General features: G+C 43.1%; 1 protein-coding gene across 1 annotated transcript in view; it reads right to left on the bottom strand.

The window, feature by feature from the left end:
• The window catches only part of GPM6B (glycoprotein M6B), a 146450-nt gene extending 143617 nt beyond the window's left edge, over positions 1-2833 (bottom strand). The window contains exon 1 of the mRNA XM_016119209.2: positions 2723-2833. Within this exon, the coding sequence (XP_015974695.1) occupies positions 2723-2726 (4 nt within the window). The 5' untranslated portion in view covers positions 2727-2833. The remainder of the gene's footprint in view (positions 1-2722) is intronic.
• Between the last annotated feature and the right edge of the window lie 24172 nt (positions 2834-27005).

Consider the following 27005-nt stretch of genomic DNA (forward strand, 5'->3'; position numbering starts at 1 on the left):
GATCAAAAAATTACTTAACTGTTTTGCTATATCTGATCATTTCACATTCAATTTTCATTTAAAATCATATGCAGTTAATGAAATAAAATCAGCATTTCTCTCTGGATACATGATCCATGTTAAAGCAGGATGGATACTCTACAAATGTCCCCCAAGAGGTTATTGCGTTGACTCTACTTAGTTGCTATGTCTTCAGGTCTATGAACAAGGTGACAGTCAAAATTCTGTTAGGCAATGGGATTCCCGTCAGATAAAACCAGAGTAACACCAAGAATGTGTGTGTGTGTGCGCGCGTGCGCGCGTATGTACACGTGCATGCGAGCACCTGCACAATGGCTAAATGTGGAACTCTTCAGCCAGTGAAATTAGTTTCATCACATTCATTTAGGTAGTGTACTGCAGAAAAACAATACATAAACATCTTCTCATTGTGCAAAACAACCAAAGTTACTGAATAGTCACACTGCAAATATCCATTGCCTCATTGCATTTACATGAACCATCCAGAACCGGCAAATCCATGGAAAGTAGATTAGTGGTTGCTAGGGGCTGGGGGGAGGGGGAGAATGAGGAGTGACTTCTAATGGGTCCAGGGTTTCTATTTGGGGTGATGAGGATATTAGACAGTGGTGATGGTTGCAGAACTCTGAACGTAGTAAAAACCACTAACTTAAGTGTGCAAATGGTTAAGGGGATGTGAATTATATCTCAGAAAAGCCGTAAAAAAAAATCAATTGGCTCAATAATAAAAAAAAATGTTTTAAGATGCGCTGAAAGATAAAATTGTACACACCATCGCTGCTCATTATTTTATCTTTCAACCTAAAGATTTTGAATACCTTAAAATTTGAGTGTGAAGGGACTTTTATTTCCACCAACTTCACCCATTTTACCAGGAAATTAACTGATACCAGGTTAAGGAAGTGACGCATATAAAAACCAAAGCCCCAACTCAATGGACCAATAGCCAGAATTTTCCCAGCATTACATCATTTCAATTAAAACATTCATGGGTACGTTTGGTAATGAAATACATCTGGAAAAATAAAACCAGTTCATGGCCCTGTGGTGTATTTACCAAGGACCTACCAGAGAAAATCAGTGTTTCCTTTTTAGCATGAAGGAACTTTTTTTTTTTTAATGTAAAAACTAAAAACTAAAACCAAGGAAACTGCCAGAACCAGTGAGGTATGCACAAATTAACATAAATTGGCAATTGAAGTGTAGAACCAACAATTGTCTGAGACACAAAGTACTTCCTTGAGAACGGGCCTGTGGTTTGGGCATTTGCTTCATGAGAACTTCCACACCTATTGAAAACTAAAACCGTCACTTAAGCCTAGGGTATTGTGAAAGCCATTCTCAAGAAGGTGTCCATGTGGCAATTCGAGGTTCAATTTCTAATTCCTAAGAATCCCAATGCTCAGCTTTAAAAAAAAAAAACAGAAATAACTTCATTTCGGGAAAATTAGTCAATGCTTTCTTCACTACTGGACTTGTGTGTAACTTCAACATCTTTTGCCCCAAGCCCTGCCAAAATAGTTATGGGCTGAGTGGCGGCCCTGATTTTTGCGTATGAACCTCTTTTAAGAAGGAGCAGTGAGTGATGTGACTTTTAATTGGCACAAAGTGACCCCCCCACACACACACACACTCAATAGCAGGAATGTAGGATGAGGGTAAGTGGCTAAGGGATGGCGGGTGGGGGGACCAGCAGGCAGAGAATTGGTTAAACCCAGTGACTTTCTCATCAGGAATGCTTCGGAGGGGCTCTTCAGTGTGTGGCTTTTGTGGCGCTGGTGGCTGGAGTCTGCCTGGCACTAGAGAAGGATACCAGAGCAGGGAGAGAACCCCCTTTTCCCCAGCACAGCGCTCAAGCATTTCCAGGGGTGCAGCGGCATTAGGGTGATTTCCACTGCACTCTTTACGAGTTTCCCCGCCGATACCGAGTCCCCATTTAAGGACATGTTGCTGACGGCAGCATTTCGGGGTGTTAGGAGGTGACAGAAGGAATCTTCCAGCCGCTTAATATCCGCCCGGGCCAGGTTGGAGATTTGTCAGTCTCCAGGGCTGGGCTTTCACCGTTACTAGTCGATCCCCCAACCGGTACCCGCTTGGTACACCGTCTCCACCTGTACCCAGGTCCGCATTTCGATAGTTGGAACAGAGGACAAAGAAAAGAAACCCTCGGTCCCATCCTGGCCGCGTCCCCTCCCACCTTCCTGGTCTCAAGGGTCACGGCTCTTCCGAGAGACTTGGGGAACTGGGCGTTTGTTACACGTGGGTTTAAGGCCACTAAGATCACGGCAGGGTGGGACAGGACCTGACTCGGAGCTGGGAGCTCCGGCGAGAGGGAGGGACAGCGTCCCGGGAAATGGGCAAGAAGCTACTCTCTACCGACCCCTTAAAATAAAGCAGGAGCCGGCCGCCCGGGACGCTCCATCTGCTCTCCGCGACCCTGCCGGGAGCCCCGCGGCTTCCCTTCTGCGAGCCGCACGCCCGGGGGTGCAGCCAGCGAGCAGCCGGAGCGGGGACGCCCCCGGGATTGGACGGAGACACGCACCTGGGCGTTCGGGACACCTGCGCCGCGCCCCTCCCACCCCCATTCCCCGCGCCCCCGCCGGGGCCTCGTGGCGCAGCTGCCCCAGGAGGCTTCACCTGAGCGGGGGCGGGTGGGGGCGCGAGGCCGTGGCCGTGGCGCGGGGCCAGCGCGCTCGCTTACCCATGGCTGGAGACGGGCGGGAGGGGCGCGGGCTCCCCGGGGACGAGTCGAGCCGGTGGCGCAAGTTTGCAGGTCGGGCGGGCACGTGCGCGGGCCGGGCTCCGGGCGGGCTGCGCTGGGCGGCTGGGCTAGCGGCTGGCTCCTGGCTCCTGGCTGCCGGGCCGGGGTGGGAGCGTGGCGCGGCTCCGCCTGCACTGGGGGCCGGCCGCGCGGAGAGGGGCCCTGACGTCAGCGCCAGGGGCTTTGCGCGCCCGCAGCAGGGCCCGGACCCGTCGCAGGCGCACGGAGGCTGCGGGCCAAGCTCGCGGCTTCCCCTAGGAGCCCCCAGCGAGCTCCCGGGGACCCGGAAACCGGAAAAGCCACCGGGGGGCTGGGGAAAGAGGGGAGTGGGCTTCTAGGATTTCGGAGAAGAGAACTCTTTCAGCTGCGGGGGCTTTGTGATCTTAGTCATCACCCATTGTGCAGATAAAGTAACTGAGGCCCGGACGTTGCCCCAAGGACGCCGAGTATTTGGCAGTGTCGCTCCGATCCACAGCCCCGGATCCTCTTGTTCACATACGGGCTCCGGGTGGTTGCTTAATTCAGCAGGTCGCAACCCTGGTTGCACGTTAGCATCAGCTGGGGAGCTTTGGAACCCCGATTTTATCAGGGCTCCGGTGGGTGGGACCGAGGCATCCGTGCTCCAAAGCTCCCCGAGTGATTCCGGTGTGCAGCCAGGGTTGCCAACGCTGACTGGAGTGACTTGTGGGTGACAGATGACTTCGAAGGGCACAGGTGGCACTCTCCATTCTGGGGTGGCGACCGATTTGCTGGTGTCTGTAATCAGCCCACTTGCTCCCTGCAAGCCCACCCCCCTGGCAGGCTCTGGGAGACGTGGCAGACTCGCCCCAGTCACCGCTTCTCCCGCTGCTCAGGCCTTGCGCCTGAGTCTGCAAGTGAATTAATGGTTTAACAGTGTCCAGGGTTTAAATTCCTTCTGTCTCCTTAGAGAAGAATTTTCCTGTCTCCAAAGGTTTCAGAATAGCCCTGAGACCCCGGCAGTTTTTATACGGCTAATGCTTTCTGAGGCATTTTTGAGCCCAACGGTCCCCCCTGATAGTCTATGTTGTGGTCCTTCGTCGTTTTGAAAATACATCACGTTACTTTAACCCGGAGTTACATAAACCGTAACGATACATAGTACACTTAAGGGACATTTAAGCCAGAAGAAAGAGGCTTCAGGACTGAGAAAGGGTAGAGGAGGCAAACATTTCATCTACTGAAATTTATTGGATTAGGGCAGATTTTATCAAGGCAGAGCTCTAGAAAGCCTAATAATGCCTTGCATAAAAGGACAGATTTGTGCTAGGCGGATCACTGGCTCATTTTCGCATACCCCCCACCCCCCATAGTCATTTCCTAACGAATCTTCATGCAGTAATAAAACGGCAGGGAGCTCATAGGTTTAACTTTCTGCCTGCCCCCCCCACCCCCAACCCCATCCCCTCTTACAGGAAAATAATCTATTTGAATGAGGCCTGAATGCACGTGTACGCAGGAACCAACTGCTGGCTGTGACTGGGATGACCTGTACAGGCCAAGGCTGAAAAGGGAAATGGGGTGGGGGGAGCAAGGAGGAATTCATTCTAAGACATGATTTGGGGAAGAGCATTTGGTTCATTTGGTTCCCACATCGCGGGAGGCCCCTAGGAGACAGTGAAAACAACAGAATGGGACTTGGGCATGACGATCTGAAATTGTGTTGGGGCAAGATCTGCCCTCACTCAGCCACTATGGAAGCCAGAACTCTAAAGTTTTATGTACTGAGATGAAAGCAAACCTTTCGGTCCACTGTCTGTCATTCTCTAGAAGTCTTGATTTTTTTTTGTTTTGTTTTTAAACCAAAGAAACAACAGCTGTCCAAATACTGGTGCTAGTCACAGTGGGATGCTGTGATAAAAACCAAGTTAGAGCGAGTGTGTACACAATGGTAAAGGAAAGCCACATTTTAATAGAAACTTTTACTCACTTTGGAAATGTCACCGAATGATTTCAACAAGTAGTTGTCCTGAAAACCCTTAAGAAAAATAAAACAGCAGTTGGGAAATTAGCAAGGCTACTGCAGACAGAGCGCAGAAGACACCTAATATACACATTCAACTAATAGTCAAAGAAATGCTATTCAAAAGTCATAAACCATTTTTCTCATGTTAAGTAACTAAAATCTTTTTAAAAATCAAGCAAGACTACCTTGCAGGTGGGTGAATAAATTGGTGAGAGCCTTTCTGGGAAGCTATTTGGCAGTATGAATCAAGAGACTTAAAAATACTCATAGCCTCCGACCTAATAATCCTGCTTCTGGGACTCTCTCCTAACTGAATAATGACCATTTCAGTAAAAATTAATGTAAAATGATGTTTATCACAGAGCAAGATATAATAGCAAACAAAACTAAACAAAAACAAGAAAGCAACAACTGTTCAATAGAAGGGAAATAGTGATATAAATTATTGTTGACCTAGCTCAGTAGTTTTCAGCTGTAGATGATTTTGTCCCAAAGGAGACATTTGGCAATGTCTGGAGACAGTTTTAGTTGTCACTTCTGGGAAGAGGGTGCTGGCACCTGATTGAGAGAGGACAGGAATGCTGCTAAATATTTTACAGTGCACACGATGGCCTCACTGCAACAAAGGTTTATGACCTAGACCCACCTAAACATCAGTAGTGCTGATATTAAGAAACCCTTATCTATACGATTATATATCACACAGCCCTGTTTCCAAAGAATGCTGTGGAAAAATATCCAGAGATTTTTTTTTAATTTAAAAAGCAGAATAAAAAGCTAAATGTACAATATAATCCTAGTACTACTTGTATGTTCATATACATGTGTTGAAAAAGACTGAAAGAAAATCCGCTATAGTAGAGACTACGGGGAGGAAGAAACTTTCCTCTCCCCTCCTAGGTTCTTTCAGTTGGGTATAATAATTAAATTGACATGAAAGATTAACAAGAGAAAAAAAAAAACACATTTAATTACATATGTACCTATGGGAGCCCCACATGCATGAGAGAATCAGAGAGAACATGGGTGATTAAGGTATATATGATATTCTGAACTAGGGATGAGGTATGGTCCCTTGGGGCCTTCAAAGGGTCATTGCAACATGATAAGAAGAGCAGACGTTTAGTAAACAGAAGTTTGCCCTGCCATACAGGTAGGTCTTACAAAGTTACTTCTGGTTATAAATCTTATTATGGGCCAGGCTCCTAACTTAAATTCTTTAAAGGAGAAGTAAAAGTTTCTCATGAGCCTGCAGAGTCTCAATTGCTTTCAGCTCAATGTATTTCACATGCCAAAGTGGCACATCTTTGGGGAGGCCTCTTCTGAACCCCTATAGGCTATTACTTATTCACCAAACATATGTCTTCTAGCTAGCCACACAGCTGGACTGCATTTCCCAGACTTCTTAGCAGTTGGGTGGGGGGGCCAAGTGTGTGCCTCTGGGAATGAGGCCATCAGCTGGGAGAAGAGGGCTAGGAGACTGGTTTTCATCAAGCCCTACTATTCTATTTAATTGTTACCACATGTATGTGTTACTTATAGATCTAGATATTGACATATTTAAATAAAGCACCTGTATTCATTGGGTATGTACTTCTATGCATTCTGGGTTCCTGAGACCTTATTTCTAGACATACCCCATCTATACAATGAGTATAATCATAGTCCCTCCCTCATATATTGGAGGAATTAAAGGAGATAATATCAGAAAGGCACTCATCATTTAGGGCTCAATAAATGGTAGCTATCGATGTGGATGCTGGGGATGTTAACTGGAGCTAATCTTCCCTTGGGACCTTTGTGACTCTTCAAGTGGCTCTTCCAGTCCCCTACAAGTGACAGATGGATGTGTCCTGGCTCTCTGAGCCCCAGTCCTCTCCCAAGGACTTTCCTGAGCATCTGGGTGAGGACTCTAGATTCTCTTTCACACTCTTCTGGCTATCTTATGGCGTCTTGACCTTTCATTGTGTTTCCTTTGATGAAAATATTGGGTCTTGGAGATATTAGGTCACATGTCCCAGGTCAAACACTGAGTACATGGCAAATTTAGGTTTACATTTGAGCCCTGCTCTATCGAAATCCAGGCTCTGTCCACTCTGTTACATTACCATCTGTAGAAACTGTCTCCAGAGTATAAGCTCCCTGGTCTAGGCTATAAGGAGCATGTGCAAGGACTCAGCCAGGGTCTGTTCCAGGTTCCCCTTTCAGAATCAGTGTGCAGTTAAGCTGTGGCTTAGAGAACAAGGAACATCCTGCCATGTATCTTATAGAGTCACAGGCTAGAGGTGAGCAGGATGCAGGCAAAATAGAGCACACCTGCATCCCAGGGGGACCTGGATTCAAAGACAGTTGAAAGTGGATTTTGCCTTTACACATAGGTCATTTCATGCTCTCTTTCTGTGAAGCAGAACAGCTAGCAAGTGATTTTTCTTTGGTTTGTACCGAGCCTTTCAATCTGCAAGTCTGGGTTATGTCCACGTCTAATGCTTGTGTCTTTCATGGGACACTGTTCTTTTGGAGTGTGGCTGAGTTTCCCGCATACATAAATCTAGATTGGAGTTCACAGCGGGGCATCAGGAACTCACAACGAACACCAAAGAATATAGCTAATCTGACAGAGTGTCCTTGTTATTGCAGATGAAATTTAATATGGAACCATGTGCAGTGCTCAGAATTATTTATTATCCCATCATTTTCATTAGCTGACATACTTCTCATTTGCCTAGTAATAATGAATTTGGTAGCCTCTTAGAAAAAATAATGTTACTTTGAGCTAGAATTTCACTACCTTTCTACTTAAGTGATCCTTGAGAACGTGTCATAGAATCTCTGAGTTAAAAAACTTTATAACTCATCTAGTCTAGTCCTCCGCATTCAGGAATTCCTTGTGTCCTATCCATGGCTGTCAGCCATTCAGGTATACCTGAATACTTCTCAGGACAAGGAGCTCACTACTATTATTTCTCAACAAATGTGACTGTTAGCACATTTTTCATCCCAAGCTACTGTGTGCCTCTCAACCTCCATCACCTAACCCTGAGAAGGGCTCCTTTTATTCCAAGTTGGTCAAGCTCCTTTGACTGTTCTCTATTACGAAAGTTTTAAAAATCTCTCAATATCCTGGTTGTCCTATGGTGGACCTTCCCTAATCTTGCAAAATTCCTCTTCAAGAAGGAGGCTCTTACTAAGATGTAAATCTCCAGCTGATTAGGTTGCAATTCTTTCTTCCCTTGAGTTGGAAACACGATATGGTGCACATGTCATTACTATTTAGTTCCAGAACATTTCACTAGCCAGAGGGAAACTCTGTACCCAGCAGTCACTCCCCATTCCCTCTTCCTTCTTGCCCTGGGCAACCATTTCTCTAATTTTGTCTCTATAGATTTGCCTATTCTGGATATTTTGTATAAATGAAACCTTATTTTGTGTCTTGGCTTCTTTCACTGAGCATAATGTTGTAGCATGGACCAGTACTTCATTCCTTTTTTATAGCTGAATAATATTCCATTGTATGGATATACCACATTTGTTTATCTATTAATCTATTCGACATTTGAGTTATTTCCACCTTTTGGCTGTTGTAAATAATCCTGCTGTGGATATTGGTACACAAGCAATCGTGTGAGTCCTTGCTTTAAATTCTTTCGGGTATATATACAAGTAGAATTGTTGAGTCATGTGGTCATTCCGTGTTTAGCTTTTTGAGGAATCATCGCACTGTCTTCCACAGTGGCTATCCCATTTTACATTCACACCGTAAATGTCTGACGGTTCCAAGTTTTCCATATCCTTGTCAATACTTATTATTTTCCACTTGTTAAGATTGTAGCTGTGTTAGTGAGTGTGAAGTAGTATTCTAAGTAATCTCTTTTTAAGATCTCCTTGATGTGACCTCTGAGGCCCTGCCTCGTCTGACTGTATGCCCCTATTTTCCATGCTCCGGCCTCGCTGCTCTCACAGGCTCTCCCTCTCAATGCAGGACCTTTGCACACACTGTTTCTACCGCCTCCACTTGGCTAGAGCCCACTCATTGTTTGGCTTGCAACCTGAGCATCACTTCCTCAAGGAAGACTTCTCCGACCTCCCCCTTAGGTCAAATGCCCCAGGTGACAGTTTCATTGCACTGTCCACCTCCCCTTCCTAGGTCCCGCCACAGTTGCAAATTTACCTCAGGTTATGTGAATATATAAAGTATGTTTTTCTCCTCTGTTGGGCCATGACTAATAGCGGGAGTAAATGAAAACATGCTGATTAATTAACAAAAAACTTTTTGAGGAACCTTGTGAGACTATGAACTTGTGACTAAAATCGAAAAGAAACTTGAAGTTTCTACACCCATGTCCCATCTACTCCTTCCCAGGACTCTGTGCCTATAATAATAGCCTTCTGTTTCTCCTGCATCGTCAATATCTCCCTTTTAATTCAGTCATTCCTACTAGTTCATACGCGTTCTAGCCACTGCCTTATTTTCTTGCTCCCTTTCTTAGCGTAACCTCTTGGAAGAGTCATCTGGACTTGCCTGCACATCCTTGCCTCTCATTCTCTGAAGTCCACTCCAATAAGCCTGGTGTCCCCATCATTCTGCTGAAACTACCCTTGTCAAGAACACAAACGATCACATATGGCAAGATGGGACTCTTGCAGCGGAGGCCTTCCTTCTCCTAGAAACACGTTCCATGAAGCCACACATTTCTGGTTTTATTCTATGTCATTAGATGCAACTTCTCACTGTTCTTTGGTACTACCTAAATTTATCTGGTCATGACTATGTTTATTTCTTATTATAAGTTTTACCCCATAGATTAGATGCTCCATGCGGGCAGAAACCTTGTTTATCTTGATCACCACTGTAACCTCCATGCACAGAATGTATCAGATGCTCAAGTTTTTATTAAATGAATGACTAGCTCCTCCATTTGAACTTATATAATTTATACCTAAGGATCTTTAAAATTCTTGTTTGTATAAAAAATATCATGACATAAGTATCATTCTGAGTTTTGATTCTTTTACCTAACAGATTAGCTACTGCGTGTGAATATGAGTAAAGGAAAACCTCATTCAAAATCAAGTCAGGAAGCCATGAAGGGAGGACTCTCATGCACATACCACTTGTTACAGCTTACTTTACATACCCTGACAGGAAGAAGATTTTCTCTTTGCCCAGCAACAACTCAGCCATTGAGAAGCTGCCACAACCTAGAACTCTTGCTCTCTCCCAAGGAACTTTTGCTCAAAACCATCCATTCTGACTTCCTCCACTCTATAAAAGTGTACTCCTCTGTTTTGCTCTCGAAACTTGCCTGTGGTTCACCATAGTCTGCAGTTCCTCTGCTATTTCTAAAGAAACTCAATTTTCCTGGCTAAACTGCTTACCTTTTTGTTTTAGGGGTTGACACCCTTCTACTTCTGGTGACCACTCTGTAAATTTTTGTCCATCTTGTAGAAAAAATATTGCTTCTGACAATCTTCCTTCACATTGACCTCAATTCATGGATGGGCATTCTTTGACCCTGATTGCTTTCAGCCAGCTGGGTAATCCTTGATTGTGTTGACACCTAGCACATGCTTCTGTATGTTGTCCACAAGGAAATGACAACTTCTGTTGTGGAAAAAGGCTATCGTCTGTTTAGGACACACAAAGTTCTAGGCTGATTCAGCTGTTCAGCTGGGGCAGACACCTGTTAACCGGGTGATTTCCAAAATGCACTGTGAGCAAGGACTACTTAAAAGCAAGGAAGAAGAACAAATGTAACAATTATGCAGCCCCTGCATATGTCAATGGCCAGAGACTGCCTCATGGAGAAGGAACTGGTTCTTGTACCATATTAAACCAAGGTCAAGTAAAACCTACAATGCAATAGTTTCTGCTGCTCTAACAGGGCCATGTGATACAGTTTCAGGACTCTCCTCCTCTCCTGCAAATGGCTATCTCTCTGCTTCAGCTCTTCCTGAAAAGCCCACAGAGGATGCCATGCATGGCTGTGTTCTCCCACCTAGAGATTTTATGTGGGAAAGAAATAAAGTCAGAGGTGGCAGGGGAAGGGAGATGGGGGTGGGGAGTGGGAACTTCTGTGCCATAATAAATGCTGGTTCCATACAGTCATCTCTTTTAGAAATGCTCAGAGATCTTACTTGTAACTCTACCATACATTTGTTGATGCACTCTACACATCATTGAATACTTCTCCCAGTGGATTTATGAGATCGGAGGTAGGCAAGGACAGCATTATCAAAATTTTGCAGAAGAGATCATTAAGACTGAGAGCGGCATAGTGCCTTAGCCATGCTTATAAGACTCGTGGATGATTAGAACTAGAACTTGCTGATTAGAGTCACAATAACTTGTTAATTTCCCCTCCCGCCTACCATTATCAGCATACGGCTAGAAATGTGATGAAGTGACTTAACTCCTTTGAACCTGTTTCTTCATGTTTGACAGGCAGATAGCAATACTCCTGGCATGTGCTACCTTGTGGAATATTGAGGATGCTCGAAAGAATATTCAAAGAGACATAGTTTAAGGTAAAGTCCTGCCTCCGGGCTTACTATGTTTGTTAATAGTTATTGCCATGCTCTGTCAAATCAATATTTTTCTCTTTCTCTCTCTCATTCCCTTTACTCAAGATGGAGACTCCTGCTTCAGTCCAATTTCCTGGTGCATCTTCACATGACCCAAAGTATCCACGATCATATCTGCAAAGCCCTGCAGAGTCGAGGGATGTAAACTGACGAGCTTGACATCCTGTACTGGTGTTAAAAGAATAAGAGGTGTTCATTCCCAGCTCACCTGGAGATGCCCTAAGCACCAGCTGGCCTCTTCTCCTCTATGTCTGCAATCTCTCACTGATGTTTGTTGAATGAATGAATGACTATAAAGAGCAGACAGACTTAGGATTAAACCTCACCTTGGGCTCCGATTAGCTGAGCCTCAGTTTACCAATCTTCAAACTGAAGACAATAGACTCCCCACAGGGTTGGTAGGAAGATTTAAACAATAGCTACTGGGTATGTTTCTCTTTCCCACATTCATTTTACCCTTAGTTCTCCCATTCATAATGGTATCTGCTTTCCATTTTGTTGTTTCCCTTCCATTTTTTCTCCTTCACAATGGCAGAAGCGAACTAGGAGGTAGATAGTTCTGCCTTCTGTCTGTCATCTGATCTGCCCCCAAACCAGTCTTTGTCCCTCCTTTGTGTAGTCATGAGTTTAAAAATATCTTTTGTGCTTCGTGGGTCATAAATAAATGCAAAGCACACACAAGGATAAAATATTAGCAAATCAGTCCGCTTACATAATGTCCTTTTTTTTTTTAACAAGGCAATCAAAAAACATAATTCTAATTCTGAAAAGTATTACATTTCTTTTGATTTCTTAAATGCAATTGAATTTGAGATTTAAAAAATCAAAATCCTTTAAGAGAATTACGTTGAAGTCGTTTTCTATCTCCAAACAGGTCATATTTTGGGAGCAATTTCCCCATCTGTAAAATGAATAATGATTGCTTTACAATAATCATAATTACATCCCCCAAAGGGAATTTTATCTCAGTTAATTTTTTTCTTTGTACTGTCAAATGACTGATTCTGAAGCAATTATAAAGCCCCGCATTATTTTCCACCACTGAATAGCATACCCATTACCCTTCACAGTTCCCTGTTTTCCCTGCCATACAGGCATTTGAAAACAGTGGTTTTGTGATTTAAACTAATCAAGCAAAATGTCATTTCAGAAGCCAATTTGCTAATCGACTTTTGCGTGTGTGTATCTTTGTATGACAGCAAAGGGCCAAGAAAAAAAAAACTCGTAGGCGTGTGGCTGTGAAGGTAGGATTAATCCTCTCCCTGCATTTCATTTCCACTTTCTTAAAGGGTTTCATGTGGGTGGTGGGAGCAGATTGGTCACCTGAAAAAGCCAGGCTCCTTTTCCTCTGTGGGATGGAGGCTCCTTCACAGCAGCTGTGAAAGGGTTTCTTTGCCTCCCTTGCTTATGGCTTGGCATTTTTGGTCTCTCTGCAAGGCCAGGTCCTTTGCGGATGTGACACGTCCTCCACCTCTTCCTGATGCCTGTTGCATTGTCTCTCGCCTCTCCATGGGCCCACTTGAGCCAGGCTCCCTCCTTGGAGAAGTTAATTATCACATCCAGTAAGAAGGGCAAAGGATGCCGGTGGGTGGCACTTTGTCTGCCCCAGTTAGAGATGCACAGCTGACAGATGTGATGTCATGATTCAGTTAAGAGCATGGGCTTCGAAGTCAAGTAGACCGGGTTCAAATCCTGCCCTTGGCTTCATAGAAGCCATGGGGACTTCAGATGAATGACTTGAACCTCTCTGAACAGAATGGGAGCAGAATCCTGCCTCCCTTGAAAAGGTTCTTATGAAGAAGCAATGACTCAACGCACTTAGAGTGTGGTGCAAAGCCTCGCTTTCAATAAGTGCTTCATAAAAACCAACCCCAGTTATGGAGTAGCCAGAGTGCGGGTGAAGCAGCCTCATCTTCACTCCGCACACTTGGCTTCTTCAGACGACTTCGTTCATTGATCTGTTTTAGTTTCTGTGCATGGGCATGTGTTCGTGTAGCTCAACAACACTTTCCAGCTGGGTGGTGACCTCCGATCATCCGCTACGTATATATGTATGGAGATACAAATGTACTTACACATATACTGATACCGCTCCCCTTTTGGTAGCATTCGATGGTATTTTTCTTGCTTGTCTCATTTCACTATTTTGTCACAAGAAAAACGGTTTTAACTCCTGGAGTGGCTTTCTCAACCCAGTGTTGATTTAAGTTTTCTTTTGAGGAGCATTGTCTCTCTCTTTAAGGTCAAAGCACGCAGCAGCTCACGGGGCCTCGCTGGGGGCGATGGCAGCAGACGCATCCTTATGCATAGACATTGGACTCCGAGGTGGGGGACAAGGGCCGTGGGACAGCCCCGTGGCTTTGAGAGAAGCCACTGGCTGCACAGACGGTTCTGCCACCCCCGTCCTTGGCTTGGACCACACAGCAGTTGTCTTCCTTGCCGCTCCTACATCTTACTCATAATCGCTGACTGTTCTCAATCTGTCTTTTTCTGATTTCCTTCTTCTTATTCCTCCACCTCCTCAAAATTTTTATTTTATTTTTTTTTCCAGCTTCCAGTTCCTCCTCCGATGCCCACCATCCCACCCTGGCAGGCTTTCCTCTCTTATGATATTCTCTATGTTGACTAAGCTTCCCAGCCCTTTCTGCTTTTTGGGAGGTTGAGGCCGAGTGACATTCAATGTTTGTCGGTCCTGAGGCACAATGGTCCATGCTGTCTGTGTGCATTTCCCCTGCGTAGCCAGTGGGGCAAAGCCCTGGTGGGCCCAGTAACCTATTTCCTGGCCATTTGGTTTAATTGATTCATCGCACAGCGAGTGACCCCTCGCTGTGCGATGAATTGATGAATTACTTGGTGTGAGGGGACCTAAAAGCCTCTTTCTGCCACTGGCTGGCCAGACAGCAAGGGGTTTCCAGTCTTGGGGACATTCAGATTGTTAAGTTGTGTATGATTGGCGGCCGCTTGGTCCAATGCGTTGGGGATGCTTGTGAAAAGATAGGCTCCTGACTTCCTGAATCAAAAGTTATCTGCCAGGAATATGGATTTTAACAAGCTTCTTAGAGCACGGCTGCTCAGAGTACAGGCTTGAAACAGCAGCATCAGCCCAACCTGAGAGCCTGTAAAAAATGCTTGTGAGAGCCTCATCCCTCCGTCCTGAAGCAGACCCTCAGGAGGAGGGCCCCGGGGCTCAGGGTAGTTCTCATGCCTGTTAAACTTGGACTGGGTTAAGCTGGTATGTTAGTTTCCTCTTGCTGCTGTAAAAAATTACCAGAAACATAATGGCTTAAAACAACACAGATTTATTCTCTTCCGGCTCTGAAACTTAGAAATCTGAAATTGGTTTTACTAAGATAAAGTCCAGGAGTTGGCAGGGCTGTGTTCCTTCTAGAGGCTCCAGAAAAGAAACCATTTCCTTGCCCTTTTCGGCTTACTATGGTGACTTGTATTTCTTGGCTCGTGGCCCCTTCCTGCATCTTTAAAGCATACCACCCCAGTCTCTGCTTCTGACATCACATTGCGTTCTCTATCACTGCTGACTTTAAAAGGGATATTATCTGGGTAGTCTAATCTACCATGAGCCCTTTAAAGCAGAGAGCTTTCTCTGGCTGGTAAGAGAAGAGGAAGGCAGAGAGATCGGAAGCCTGAGAAGGCCTCGCCTTGCTGGCGTGAAGATGGTAGAGGCCTCAAGAGAATGGATGGGAGCCATCTTACGGCGCTGAGAGAGTCTCCCAGCTGACAGCTAAAGATGAATGGGAACCTCAGTCCTCAGTCCTCCAACCACAAAGAACTGAATCTGGCTAACAACCTGAATGGAGGTGAAAGCATGCTCTTCCCCAGAGCCTCTAGAAAGGAAGGTAGGCCTGCCGACATTATGATTTCGGCCTTGTGAGATGCTGAGTAGAGAATCCAGCCACGCCAGGCCTGGACTCCTGACTTATAGAAATTGCGAGATAACAACTTTGCATAGTTTTAAGCCACTGAGTTGGTAGTAACTTATTATGTGGCAGTAGTAAACAACATTGAGCTAACATGCCACCACTCTATGGTTCCTAACTTTGACTATGGCTAACCTTGGGTGTCAATCGAGCTATTCATAGAAAGAAAAAAATAAACTCAAAAAGGGGCAAGTAGCTATGGGCTGTGAATAGACCACTGTGATGAGCTAGATACCTAACCCCAAAAGATGTCTACATCTTAATTCCAGAATCTGTGACCGTGTTGCCTTATATGGTAAAAGGGACTTTGCAGGTATGACTCAGTTAAGGCTCTTGAGATGGAAGATGATCCCAGATTATCTGGGTGGGCTCCATGTAATCATCAGAGTCCTCATAAGAGGGAGGCAGGAGGGTCAGTGTCAGACGAAGGAGACGTGAGGCAGAAGCAGAAGATGCAGTAATTCGCTCTGACGACGCGGGCAGTCCTCCCCCGCAGCCTCCAGAAGGAACACAGCCTCACCGACACCTCGATTATAGACTCCTGACCTCCAGAACTGTAAGAGAATAAACGTGTTGTTTTAAGCTACTACATTCACGGTAATGTGCTATGGTAGCAGTAGGAAATGAATACAACTCCTCGCCAAACAGTGCGGTGAATCCACGAGCAGCAGCAGCAGCATATATAAAGGCTACGAGCCACCTGAGGGAGGCAAAGCAGAAAAGCTTCTCTACATTTTAGTTTAGGAGTCAGACTGGAAGTTCAGGTGAGTTATCACCCAGTGAAAGCCCTCGGGAGAGAGGGAGCAAGCATTGTACACTTTGTAGAAAATGGATCCTGACTTTTGATTGCTTTGTACTGTGGAGATCAGCAGCTGAGTGGCCATTTGTAGAAAGGGAAGGAATCAGACTGGTTCCAGCGATAGCTGAACTGAAGTCGAGTCACTTAATAGGCAACCGAAATGGCCTTTCTGTTCATGCTAAGTATTCTTACCACAATCAAAAGAAAGTTTTAAATATGGTGAAATCTGTAGTGATATGGAAAGCTGATATTTTCTCAAGCTTATGCACATGCACATGAAGAAAAGCATCTTGGGGAAAAAAATGAAATGAACCTGGGTCCGGGGTCGGGAGCCGGGGTGGGGAAGTTTGGCTACCTGGCTCTCCCTGATGCCAATCTATTGGAAACTTTTCTCCACTATCCCCAGTCAGTATTTTTGTTTGCTTTTGGGTTTTGATTTTTAGACAATTTCTCTTAAGAAACTCTTAGACCCTTTGCTACTCATATTGGGGTCTCCAGACCAGCAGTATCAGCATCACCTGAGAGCACACTAAAAATGCAGAGTCTCAGGCCCCTCAGGCCTGCTAAATCAGAACCCACATTTTAACAAGATCCACGAATGAACTGTATGCACATTAAAGTTTGACAACAACCAGACAACCAGAAAATACAGGCAGTAGTTCACAATTCTTTTCTATAAGGAAAAAGCACCATTCAAATTCTCGTAATGATTTTTAAAAGTTTAAATTAATTTCTCCTTAAAGTAATAAAAGTTCATTACAGAAAAATGGAGAAAAAGAAAAATACCACCTGCTCTCCCAACACCATAATGTGCTTGCTACTTTTGCTGCGTACATTTTCATTGTGTATCCACGTGACCCTGTTCATGCTTTTAAAAGGCTTTTTCACTGAACATTATCTTAAAGCCACAGTTTGACTGCCATTACTTCAATGGTTTATGATAGTGAAATGGTTTATTTCACCATTTTCCAATTTTTAGGCAATCTTTCACCAATCTAAGCAATATCGTGATAATAAATTTCTTCGTACACATAGCTTTTTTCTAAATTAAAGATAATTTCTCTAGAATGCATTTCCAAAAGTGGAATTACTGGGTCCTTGGTAATAAACAGTCAAAAAAAGTACATTTTAAGAAATTGGTGGTACACTGTCTGCGTGTGTGTGTGTGTGTGTGTGTGTGTGTGTGTGTGTGTGTGTGTAAATGGGGAACTTGTTTTGGGAGCATAGAAATAGAATAATTTTCATCTAGATTCCACTACAGAGTGATGTCTTTTCACTGCATCTTCAGCAACTCAGCCTGGGTTCAGCCTATGAAAACGAATGTGGCATTAGGAGATGCCTGGTGACATTACTGTGAGGGATGACCCGCTCCCAACCTGGGATTCTTGTCTTCTAAGACAGTGTCCTTGGTCTTCAGCATCATCTCATGACAAAGTGCATTATGGGACACGATCACCCCTATGATTATCAATGCAAACAGAACTGGTTCATTGAGATAGATGGATGCCTATTTTAACTGTTTTGATGGATCACATTAGAAGACAGCGGTGGATGAGTCATTGTCATTCGATTTCTGTCCCTTCATTTTTCACACCTGCCAGTAAAAGTGGGACGAAGTTTGGGGATTTTTTTTTTTTCTGGTGTACCTTTTTTTTAAGTGTACAATTTCAGTGGTTTTAAAAAGCAACTATCACCACAATTCATTTCATGACATTTCTGTCACCTTTAAAAAAGCCCTCGACCAAATAGCAGTCACTTCCAATTGTCCCCCAAGTCTCTCCCACCCCACACAACCACTAACCTGCTTTCTGTCTCCAGAGATTCATCTGCTCTGAATATTTCATATAGTTGACTCTTGAACAATATGAGGGTTAGGCGCACCGACACCCCAAAAATCCACATATAACTTTTGACTCCCCCAAAACATAAGTGCTAATAGGCTATGGTTGACAGCAAGCCTTATCAATAACATAAATAGCTGACTATCACATGTTTAGTATGTTATGTGTATTATATACTGTATTCCTATAATAAGTAAGCTAGAGAAAAGAAAATGTTATTAAGAAAATCACAGAGGAAAAAATACATTTACAGTTCTGTGCTGTATTTATCGATACCATAAGTTTACATCATATGTTTACAAGAGGAATCATCTGTCAGTACCTACATCAATATTGTCTTATATTATGCAAAACACTGTAGATGTTATAGGTATTACTAACACTAGACATCAAAAATGAAAAGAAGATGTGAGAAATTCATATTTATTTACAGGTAGAATGATCAGTACATTGATAACTAAGAAGCGGCAACATGATTGCTTTATGGTAACCTACAGTAATCGATGTGGTAGTAAGAAAATCTCAAAAAAATTCTCCAATATATTTATTTAAAAAATCCACATGTAAACGGAGCCACGCAGTTCAAACCCATGCTGTTCAAGGGTCAAATGTACATGGAATCTACAATATGTGACCTTTTGTGACTGCCTTCTTTCACTCAGTGTAATGTTTTCAAGATACATCCATGTTGTAGCACGTGTCAGTATTTCATTCTTTTCATGGCTGAGTAATATTCCACCATATGGATAGACCACATTTGTTGACCCATTTATCAGTGGATGGACATTTAGGTTATTTCCACTTTTTGGCTATTATTAATAATGCTACAATGGACATTCACGTACAAGTCTACATGTGGACATACGTTTGCATTTCTCTTGGGTATACACCTAGAAGCGGAATTGTTGGGTGGTATAATAACTCTGTTAACTTTTTGAGGAACTGCCAGACTGTTTTCTAAAGTGGCTTCACAATTTTACCTCCCTACCAGCAGTATATGAACGTTTTATTTTCTCCACATTTTCACCAATACTTATTATTGTCTCTGTTTTTGATTACTGCCATCCTACTGGGTGTAAAGTGGTACCTGATTGTGGTTTGGATTTGCATATCCCTCACAGCTAATGGTGTTGAACATCTTTCATTGTTTATTGGCCATTTGTGTATCTTCTTTGAAAAAATGATTATTCAACTCTTTTGCCCATTTTTTTTTTCAGTTGGGCTGTTTGTCGTCTTATTATTAAGTTGTAAGAGTTCTTCATATATTCTGGACCCAAGTGTTTTATTAGATAAATGACCTGCAAATATTTCTTCCTGTTCTGTGGGTCGTCTTAACTGGTACAACTTTTTTAGTTTACACATACAAGAAGTTATAGCATTTAGAAATTTGCTTTTGGTCTTTTTCCAACCACCGTTTCCTGGTGTGTATGCATGCACATGGGTGTGTGTGTGTGTGTGTGTGTGTATTAAATCTAGACATTAAGCAGCTTTTAAAAACAGGCACCCAGAACAGGCGCCAGACCATTTGTTTGCCTGTCTGATTCTGAGCGTCTGATTCCTATAGTGAGTGAAACTAAACCAACAACAAAAATGAGAGTTTATTTTCTCTCTTCTGTGCCCCATAGCTTTCCTACGTAAACACAGATTTCCAGAGATAGAGGAATAGAAAAGAGAGGTAATAAATCACCCACATTTTGGTAGAATCATTTTTCAAATAACAATGCAATACCCCAAATGAGAGAATGAATCCAGCAATTGAGGCTGGTGAAATTCTTTGCAAAATAAGGTCTTAACGGAAAGAGTAATAAAAATTTTCAGGAAATTAGTCCCACATCGACAGGAAATAGGAACGTTCAATGTGTTGGACAAATGGTCCTTTCTAAAGAAAAATGCTAATTTTTTCACTAATGACACAAAGGCCCCTGCCACTTAATGGAGCAGTCAGGAGAGTAGATGGATCTAGAAGGTTCTTCTCCTTCTTCGCTGTCTGTACATATTCCTACTCTATCCCAACCAGCCCACACAGGTCCCCGTGCTCTCTTACTGCCCTCAGGGCATGCTGTCCCTCCCACGCAATTTTGGACTTATCTGCTGCCTGAGATTATTTTTCTCTGCTAACAACTTTTCTCCCCACCTCCCTGCAAGTTCCTGAGCCGGAGGTTGCCAATTCTGTAAGTGTTTGTTGAAGCTGAGTTATATTATGGCCTCTAAGGGTGGGAAACGGTGCTGGGTCATCTCACACCATGTCATATGGTTGTGCTTTGTCACAGTTCGCTGGGCTACTAGCAGAAGAGGGGAACAGCAGGCCCGGGGGCGCTGCTTCTGTCATTCGCTGTTTGGCTCTTCCTCTCTGCCTCTTCCTTTCCTGTGCCTCTGCTTTCCATTTGTGTCCTTTTTTTTTTTTTTTAATCTTCTATTTTTCCCACCAAATGATGGGGAGAAAAATAACAAGAGAACTCAAATAGCAGAAGAGCAAAATGAAGGAAGCCTGGAATCGTTTGATTCTTTTTCATCTTTTCTATCATCTTTTTCTTTTTTTCATTTTGTAAAACTTGGCCGAGTTTTGGGAAATTTGTATCTATTTAGAATTGCAGATGGTGGAACCAACTTGAGATAGATCACGCAGCCTACCACATAACTTTACAGTAAAGAAATGGAGGTTCAAGGAAAGTTAAAGAAACAAGAGAAAAGGAGGTTCAGAAAGATGTCTGCCCAAAATAGCCCAGCAATGAGTGGCAGGGTCAAGGTTAGAACCTGGGCATCTTGACTTCCTGTCCAGAGCTCCTGCCCACAGGGTAAGACTTTCATGCACATGAATGCCTAGTTCATAAGGAAGGGTTCATAAATGGCACTATTATTGAAATTAGCAATGCCTGTAAACCTATATAGGTCCTTGTTGAATGTAGGCTGATTCAATAGTCTAAAATCTGAGAATTAAATATAGTATCAGACAGAAAGAAAACAATGCATCGCTCTGTCTGACAGTTTTCCTAAAACTCACCATGGCAGAGTTTCCTAAAAGTCTACAGCCTCCTACCCTGCAAAAATGCTGGCTTATTTCTGGCAGACGAGTAAAACCAAATCCAACTCAGAAAAAAAAAATTGGGAGCTGAAAAGTTAGTGCAATATGAAATTCAGAAATGAGTGTGGATGTCGAGAGGCCTGTACTGGTGCTCTCATGGCTTGCCCTGGCACATGTGGCTTCGAGTCAGGCTATCCAGTGTAATTAAGTCATGTTATCTGTCAGGGGAATGGCCTGTTCCAGCATTAGCAAGAAATGGTGCGGTAGGAAAAGGTTCCATGAAATGTATCTATTTCATGGAATTACATGAAATATATCAGTGTGAGAATCAGCTGATTTTATGGAGGGCAAGAAGGTGACCATCATGACCCTGAGAAATCCTGTTGGTTTGAGAATCTGCCAATGAAAACAGAAATAGGGCTTTCTTCCAGCAGATACCTTAGGATCAGCTTCTTCCGCTTTCATAGGCAGTAGAAACAGCAGTCTCTTGTAAGCCTTTCTTTTAGCATAAAAATCTTGGTTATATGAGGTAACAAATAATAAAAGAAATAACAGGACAAACTGGAACCGAGATACTGAGATAAAAGGCATAGCACAATTTTTCCATTTGATCTTTTCTGAGAGTGATAATGCTCTGACTGGATTCTTACTTCATCCTCATGATGGTTGGGGTCCTGATTGTAGCAATCAGAGTCAAGTGGAGTACCAGATGAATCCACTCCCAGGATAATGCAACTCTGGGAGAACTGTCAAGCTCAGAGCTTTAGATGCAATGCTCATCAGAATTCTGCTGACATGCTGGTTGCCAAGGAGATGATTGGTGTAGGGATCCTGGGGGCCTGCAGTCCAAATTCTTCTGTGATGCCCCCAGAGAGCGCAGTCCCTCCCCAGAGCAACACGGCATCAGGGAGGTGATTGTGTTATTTCAGTCCTGTCCCCTCGGCTCTGTGGTTCATATCTTATGCTCTAAGAAGGCCAATGGAAGAAACCTCAGGGCTCATGAGTCTCTACATTAACCATTTTTGATGTTGGGAATAAGTAAATCATGGGGCTTCAGTGGTTTATTGAAATATCGAGGAGCTGGAGGGCGTTTCTTCTATAAACACTTGTTGAGCATTTCCTGGGGGGGACCATCTCTCTGTTAGAGGGAATGAGAGATGGGAGACAGGAACCCGGCCCTCCCGGAACTTATAATTAGACATTGGCTTTTAAAGAAGTACCATGATTGACTCACTGCATGCAAGGATGATCTTATATAAAGAGTACTTCTGTGTCGCTAATATTGAGACACCTCAGTCCGCACTCTATCCCAACCCAAGAGTCATGGCTCTTTAGGATCCTGGGACTCATAATAAAAAGGCAAGAACTGTCTGGCTCAGAGAATCTTTGGATACTTATTGGCCATGTGGCGCCCACCACATGGGAGTCAGATGGTATCCCACCCACTCTATTCCTGATTCCAAGAGTGAAACCTTATGAAAATCTGGCAAATCTTGGTATATAGATGTTTTCTCTAGGCTTCTCGTGTCCCCTTCCATCAACAAGGCCATCCACATAACACTAGCTGAAGAGGGAAAGGGAACCCAATGGCGCTATCTCATCCTTTCGTCATCCCTGACTTACACCAGTATGTCCTGAGCTTTAAAGATCCCAAGTCACTTCAAGTTGAACCATCGGGATCTGAGTTCTTGCCTGATTGCCTGAAAAACAGCACAGTCATTCCAAAGCAATTTATTGGATAAATAAAAGAAAGAGTGAGAGAGCAAGGGAATAAGAGAATGAGAGCGTGAGAGAGAGCAAGAGACTTTATGCAGATGTTCAGGAAGTCCAGTGTGTTCAGCTTTGAGGATGAATTAGCTAGATCAGTCATCTCAACCCTGGACACTTCAGAGCAGTGGTTCTCAGCCTGGCTGTACATTAGAATCCCCTGGGGAGCTTTTAAAATGTACAGATGCCCAAGTCCTTCCACAAATGAATTAAATCTGAATCTCTGGGGGTAGTTCACAGACATCAGTATTTATTAGCATTTCCATTACTATAGAATCATCAGACGACTGAGAGTCACCAAATTAGATTTCTGGTAGAGGATTCAGGAGGACCAGATTTAAAAATCCCTTGCTCTTCTGAGGATACTCCAATTCCATTTAAATGTAAGACCTTGGAATGATTAGTATCAGGCCTCAGTAACCTCAACTTGTTATTATTCTCAGCATTTTGTGCTACCAAGAGAATACTGGTTATATGTATGCATAAACACATCTAAATATATAGTAATACATCTTTGCAGAGAGATTGGTTTATCACTGTTTCTGAAACCAAAGTACATAAAGGCTTCATTTTTATCAGGGAGGCATTTGCCTCTTCCTTTTGTGACATGGGCCCTTGAAAACTCATCCATTCCTTTAGTCAAAGAATATGTGTTGAGCCTATGCCTTGTTTCAAGGAACGTACAAGGGAGATAAGAGAGCAGGGCAAGCCTGTGGAACCTGGCCAGTCTGTGGTGGGGAGCAGCATAATACCATCCAGAGAGATACTGTTGTAACAAAGTGTACTGGGTGCTAATGAAGGTTGAGGACTAGATGATGGCATTGGGGAAAGTGCTAGAAGGGATGATTTCCTGAGACTTGAGGGAGTAGCTTGCCTGGCAGCTCTTAGTGGGGATGGACTAGCAACATGGTGGTACGGTAGGCTCAGAGGCAGGAAAGAAAAATTCCTACTTGGGCCTCCACCTTGCCCTTATCCATAGTATACCATTAAGAAAGAAGACAAAACGGGGGTGTATAATCCTGTCTCCACCTAACCCAGGGGGTTTTGGACACTCATTCACATGGGTGAATGAGATATAATCCTTGCCCTTGAGGAAATTGCAGTCTCATTGGAGCTCATTACATGCTTTCCTTTTTGAATGGATTTCCCCAAAAGCAGATTGTTGAATCTGCTATAATCGAATACAGGACACACCCAGAGAGAGGAATTAAAGCATCTCATTATATACCAGTACCCAAAGCAGCTCGCCTGAGACTTCAATATGTTAATAAGACCCTGTGATTGTATATCGCTTTGCCATTTATTAGCATATTTGATCTTCATAAAAGCTTTGTGAGGTAGATGAGACAAAACAGGCAATATTAGTCCCGCTTTACTTGACTTGAAGGCTCAAGTGATTGACCTGGAGTAAGGAAGGAATGAATTGTTCTAGAATGCACATCTTCCTATTTCTTATCTCATCTTTCTACATATTTCTCTCCTTCTGGCTGAACACCAATTTATCACAAATGTCTCCATGTTATACCATTTAGAAAGATGAGAAGGCTAGTCCTGGAATAACTCAATTTAAAGAGAATGTGTTAAATGTAATTCTTAGTCCCCACTTTAGTCTCTTAGCAACCACATATATTTAGTAATGACTACTTCGATGCCTACAAAGCATACCCAGCGTGTACTCGGTTTCATATGCACTCCTAGAGCTGTATCATAATTTAACTGCAGCTTTGGTCTAAAAACTCAAATGACTCTTTCATACTCAGAATTTTATTTTTCACCCTTTCTGCTATGCATATGATGTGTGAAATTCTGATACTTTCTCATTTTAAAAAGAAATGTTCTTTAAGACGATGATGCTGATGAAGGCTATTTTTTCCTTCAAGGTTGTTTACGACTTTAGTAAACTTATGGGAATTTATATAGGCACCATCTTGTTGGAGAACAATCTGACAGTGGGTATCAAAACCTAAAATACATTCTGTGTTAGACTTGCTAATTCCACCTCCTTTTCTGTCCTGTGGAAAGCAAACCTAAAATGAGGAGCAAAATTTATGCATAAAAATCTTCATTGATACATTATTTAATGGCCTGTCTGAGTTAAATTTTATGTAGTCATAAGATAGAATATTAAGCTTCCATCAGAATAAATAATGCTTTTAGTGGTAAAATGCTTATTCTGTTAGGTTGAGATCAAGCAGGATATCAATGTACATGCCCATTATGAACCTTGCTGTGTAAAACCACATGGATAGAGGGAAACGCACCATAATGTCAACAGCACTTGCATCTGGAAGGTATACTATTGGTACATTTTTTTCTTATGCATATTTTTCTGTTTTTCTCGAGTTTTCGGCAGTGACTGTGTGATCGTCTTATGATGAAAAACAAATTAGCTTTCAGACTCAGTTCTGTTTGGATATAGGTTCTTCACATGCATCCGCTTTGAAGAGCTCTAAGAATATGCTTCAGGGAGTGATACGAGTGACGAAATCATCCTGCTTACACCCTTGATTCCCTGTAGCCTGTTCGCCACACAGCAGCCAGAGGGATGCTTTTAACATGTAAGAGCAAATTTCACTCTTCTACTCAATATTCTCCAGTGGTTTCCCATCTCATTGAGGCAGTGTCTTTAGCAGAGCAGACAAAGCCCTGCGGCATCTGCTGCCTCCTTCTTACCACCTGTGCTTCCCCCATTTATCTACTATTGCCACACTGGCCCCTTTGCTGTCCTTTTAACAGGCCAGGAAAATTTCTGCCTCAGGGCTTTTGCACTGGCTGTTCCCTTTGCCTGGAAGGCTCTTCTCTCTGATACCAGCATGGATGCTCCCTCCCGATCTTTACATCTTTCCCCAAATGTCACCTTCTCAGTGAGCCTTGCTAACTACCCAAGTCAGATCTGTATACCCTCTTTCATCCTAGATATTCAGCCTACACGCAATACCTCTTATGGATTCGGTTTTCTTTATTGGTAGCTTTCATCATCTCTTAATACACTATACAACTCACTTATTCATGATGGGCCTAAGTCTGTAATTGGCAGGCCAATATTGAGCTCTCCTAGCTCTCTTGCACTGTGATAATGTGCAAACTGCCTTTTGTGCCCTTTCCCCACTCTTCCAAATGCCTTTTCTTTTGGCAGAGAAATGAGCACATTGTGTATTTAGCCTCGCATTTGTCTGTGTATTTATTACAACTGGACATGTAAAGATACATCATATAGGTCATTGCATATGATTTAGGTCTCTGCTAATTCTATTTGAGCCATTGTCAAATACATTTCCAAAATGGCTCTAATATAAAGGCATACTTTATTTCATTAAAATTTATATTTATTTGTTTTTTGAATGGGTAATATATTCACATGGCTCAATAGTCCAAAGACAGAAAAGGGTATACAGTGAAAAATTCAATTTGCATCCCTGTCCTTCCTAGTGATAACTACTATTAGCAGTTCCTTGCGTAGTCTCATAGATATTTTATCCCTACCAAATCGAATTCATAGATAATGTATATATTTCCTTTTTTTTTTTACCCAAATGGTAACATACTATACATACTATACTGTACCTGTTTTTATTCTTATTATATCTAGGAGATCACTCCAAATCAGTACATAAAGATTCTCCTTATTCTTTTTGTAGTGGGGTATTTTATCATCACACGCATGCATCAAAATTTACTTAGCCAGCCCCATATTGGCAGATGTCTGGATGTCTGCATTCTTTTAAATCGTTGGCATCGTAAACAATGCTTGTACCTAAGACATTTTGCACATATGTGACAGTATCTCTAGAATACATTCCTGGAAGTAAATCAATTTGTCAGTTTGTGCATTTATAATATTGCCACAAAGCTTATGTTTGGATATAAGGATACGGAATTATAAAGAGGTTATCCTCTATAAATTAATGTAAGATTTCAACGTGATCTGAAACAAAATACCTATAGAATCAACTTTTGGAACTTTGAGTCAGCTCATGATACACCTGTGCTCAGCATGCTCCACTGGCTTTCCGCCTCACCCAGAGAAACAGCCCAGATCTTTTCACTTGCCCGCAAGGCCCTCCTTGATCGCTTCCTGTTACTTCTCTGACCTCTTCTCCTTCTCTCTCCTTTACTCTGCTCCAGGGATCCTGGCCTCCTACCTCAGGGCTTTTGTACGTGTTGCTTCTGTGTCTGCGCAGTTCATTCCCTCACCTCAACCACCACGTTCTCAACGAGGCCTGCCATGACCACCAGGTTTTGTACTCACCTCACTTCCTATCTTGTTTCCCTATTTTGTCTTTCTCCATCTCA

The sequence above is a fragment of the Rousettus aegyptiacus genome, unplaced genomic scaffold (genome assembly GCF_014176215.1).
Source record: "Rousettus aegyptiacus isolate mRouAeg1 unplaced genomic scaffold, mRouAeg1.p scaffold_m13_p_9, whole genome shotgun sequence".
In the NCBI taxonomy this organism is placed as follows: Eukaryota; Metazoa; Chordata; class Mammalia; order Chiroptera; family Pteropodidae; genus Rousettus; species Rousettus aegyptiacus.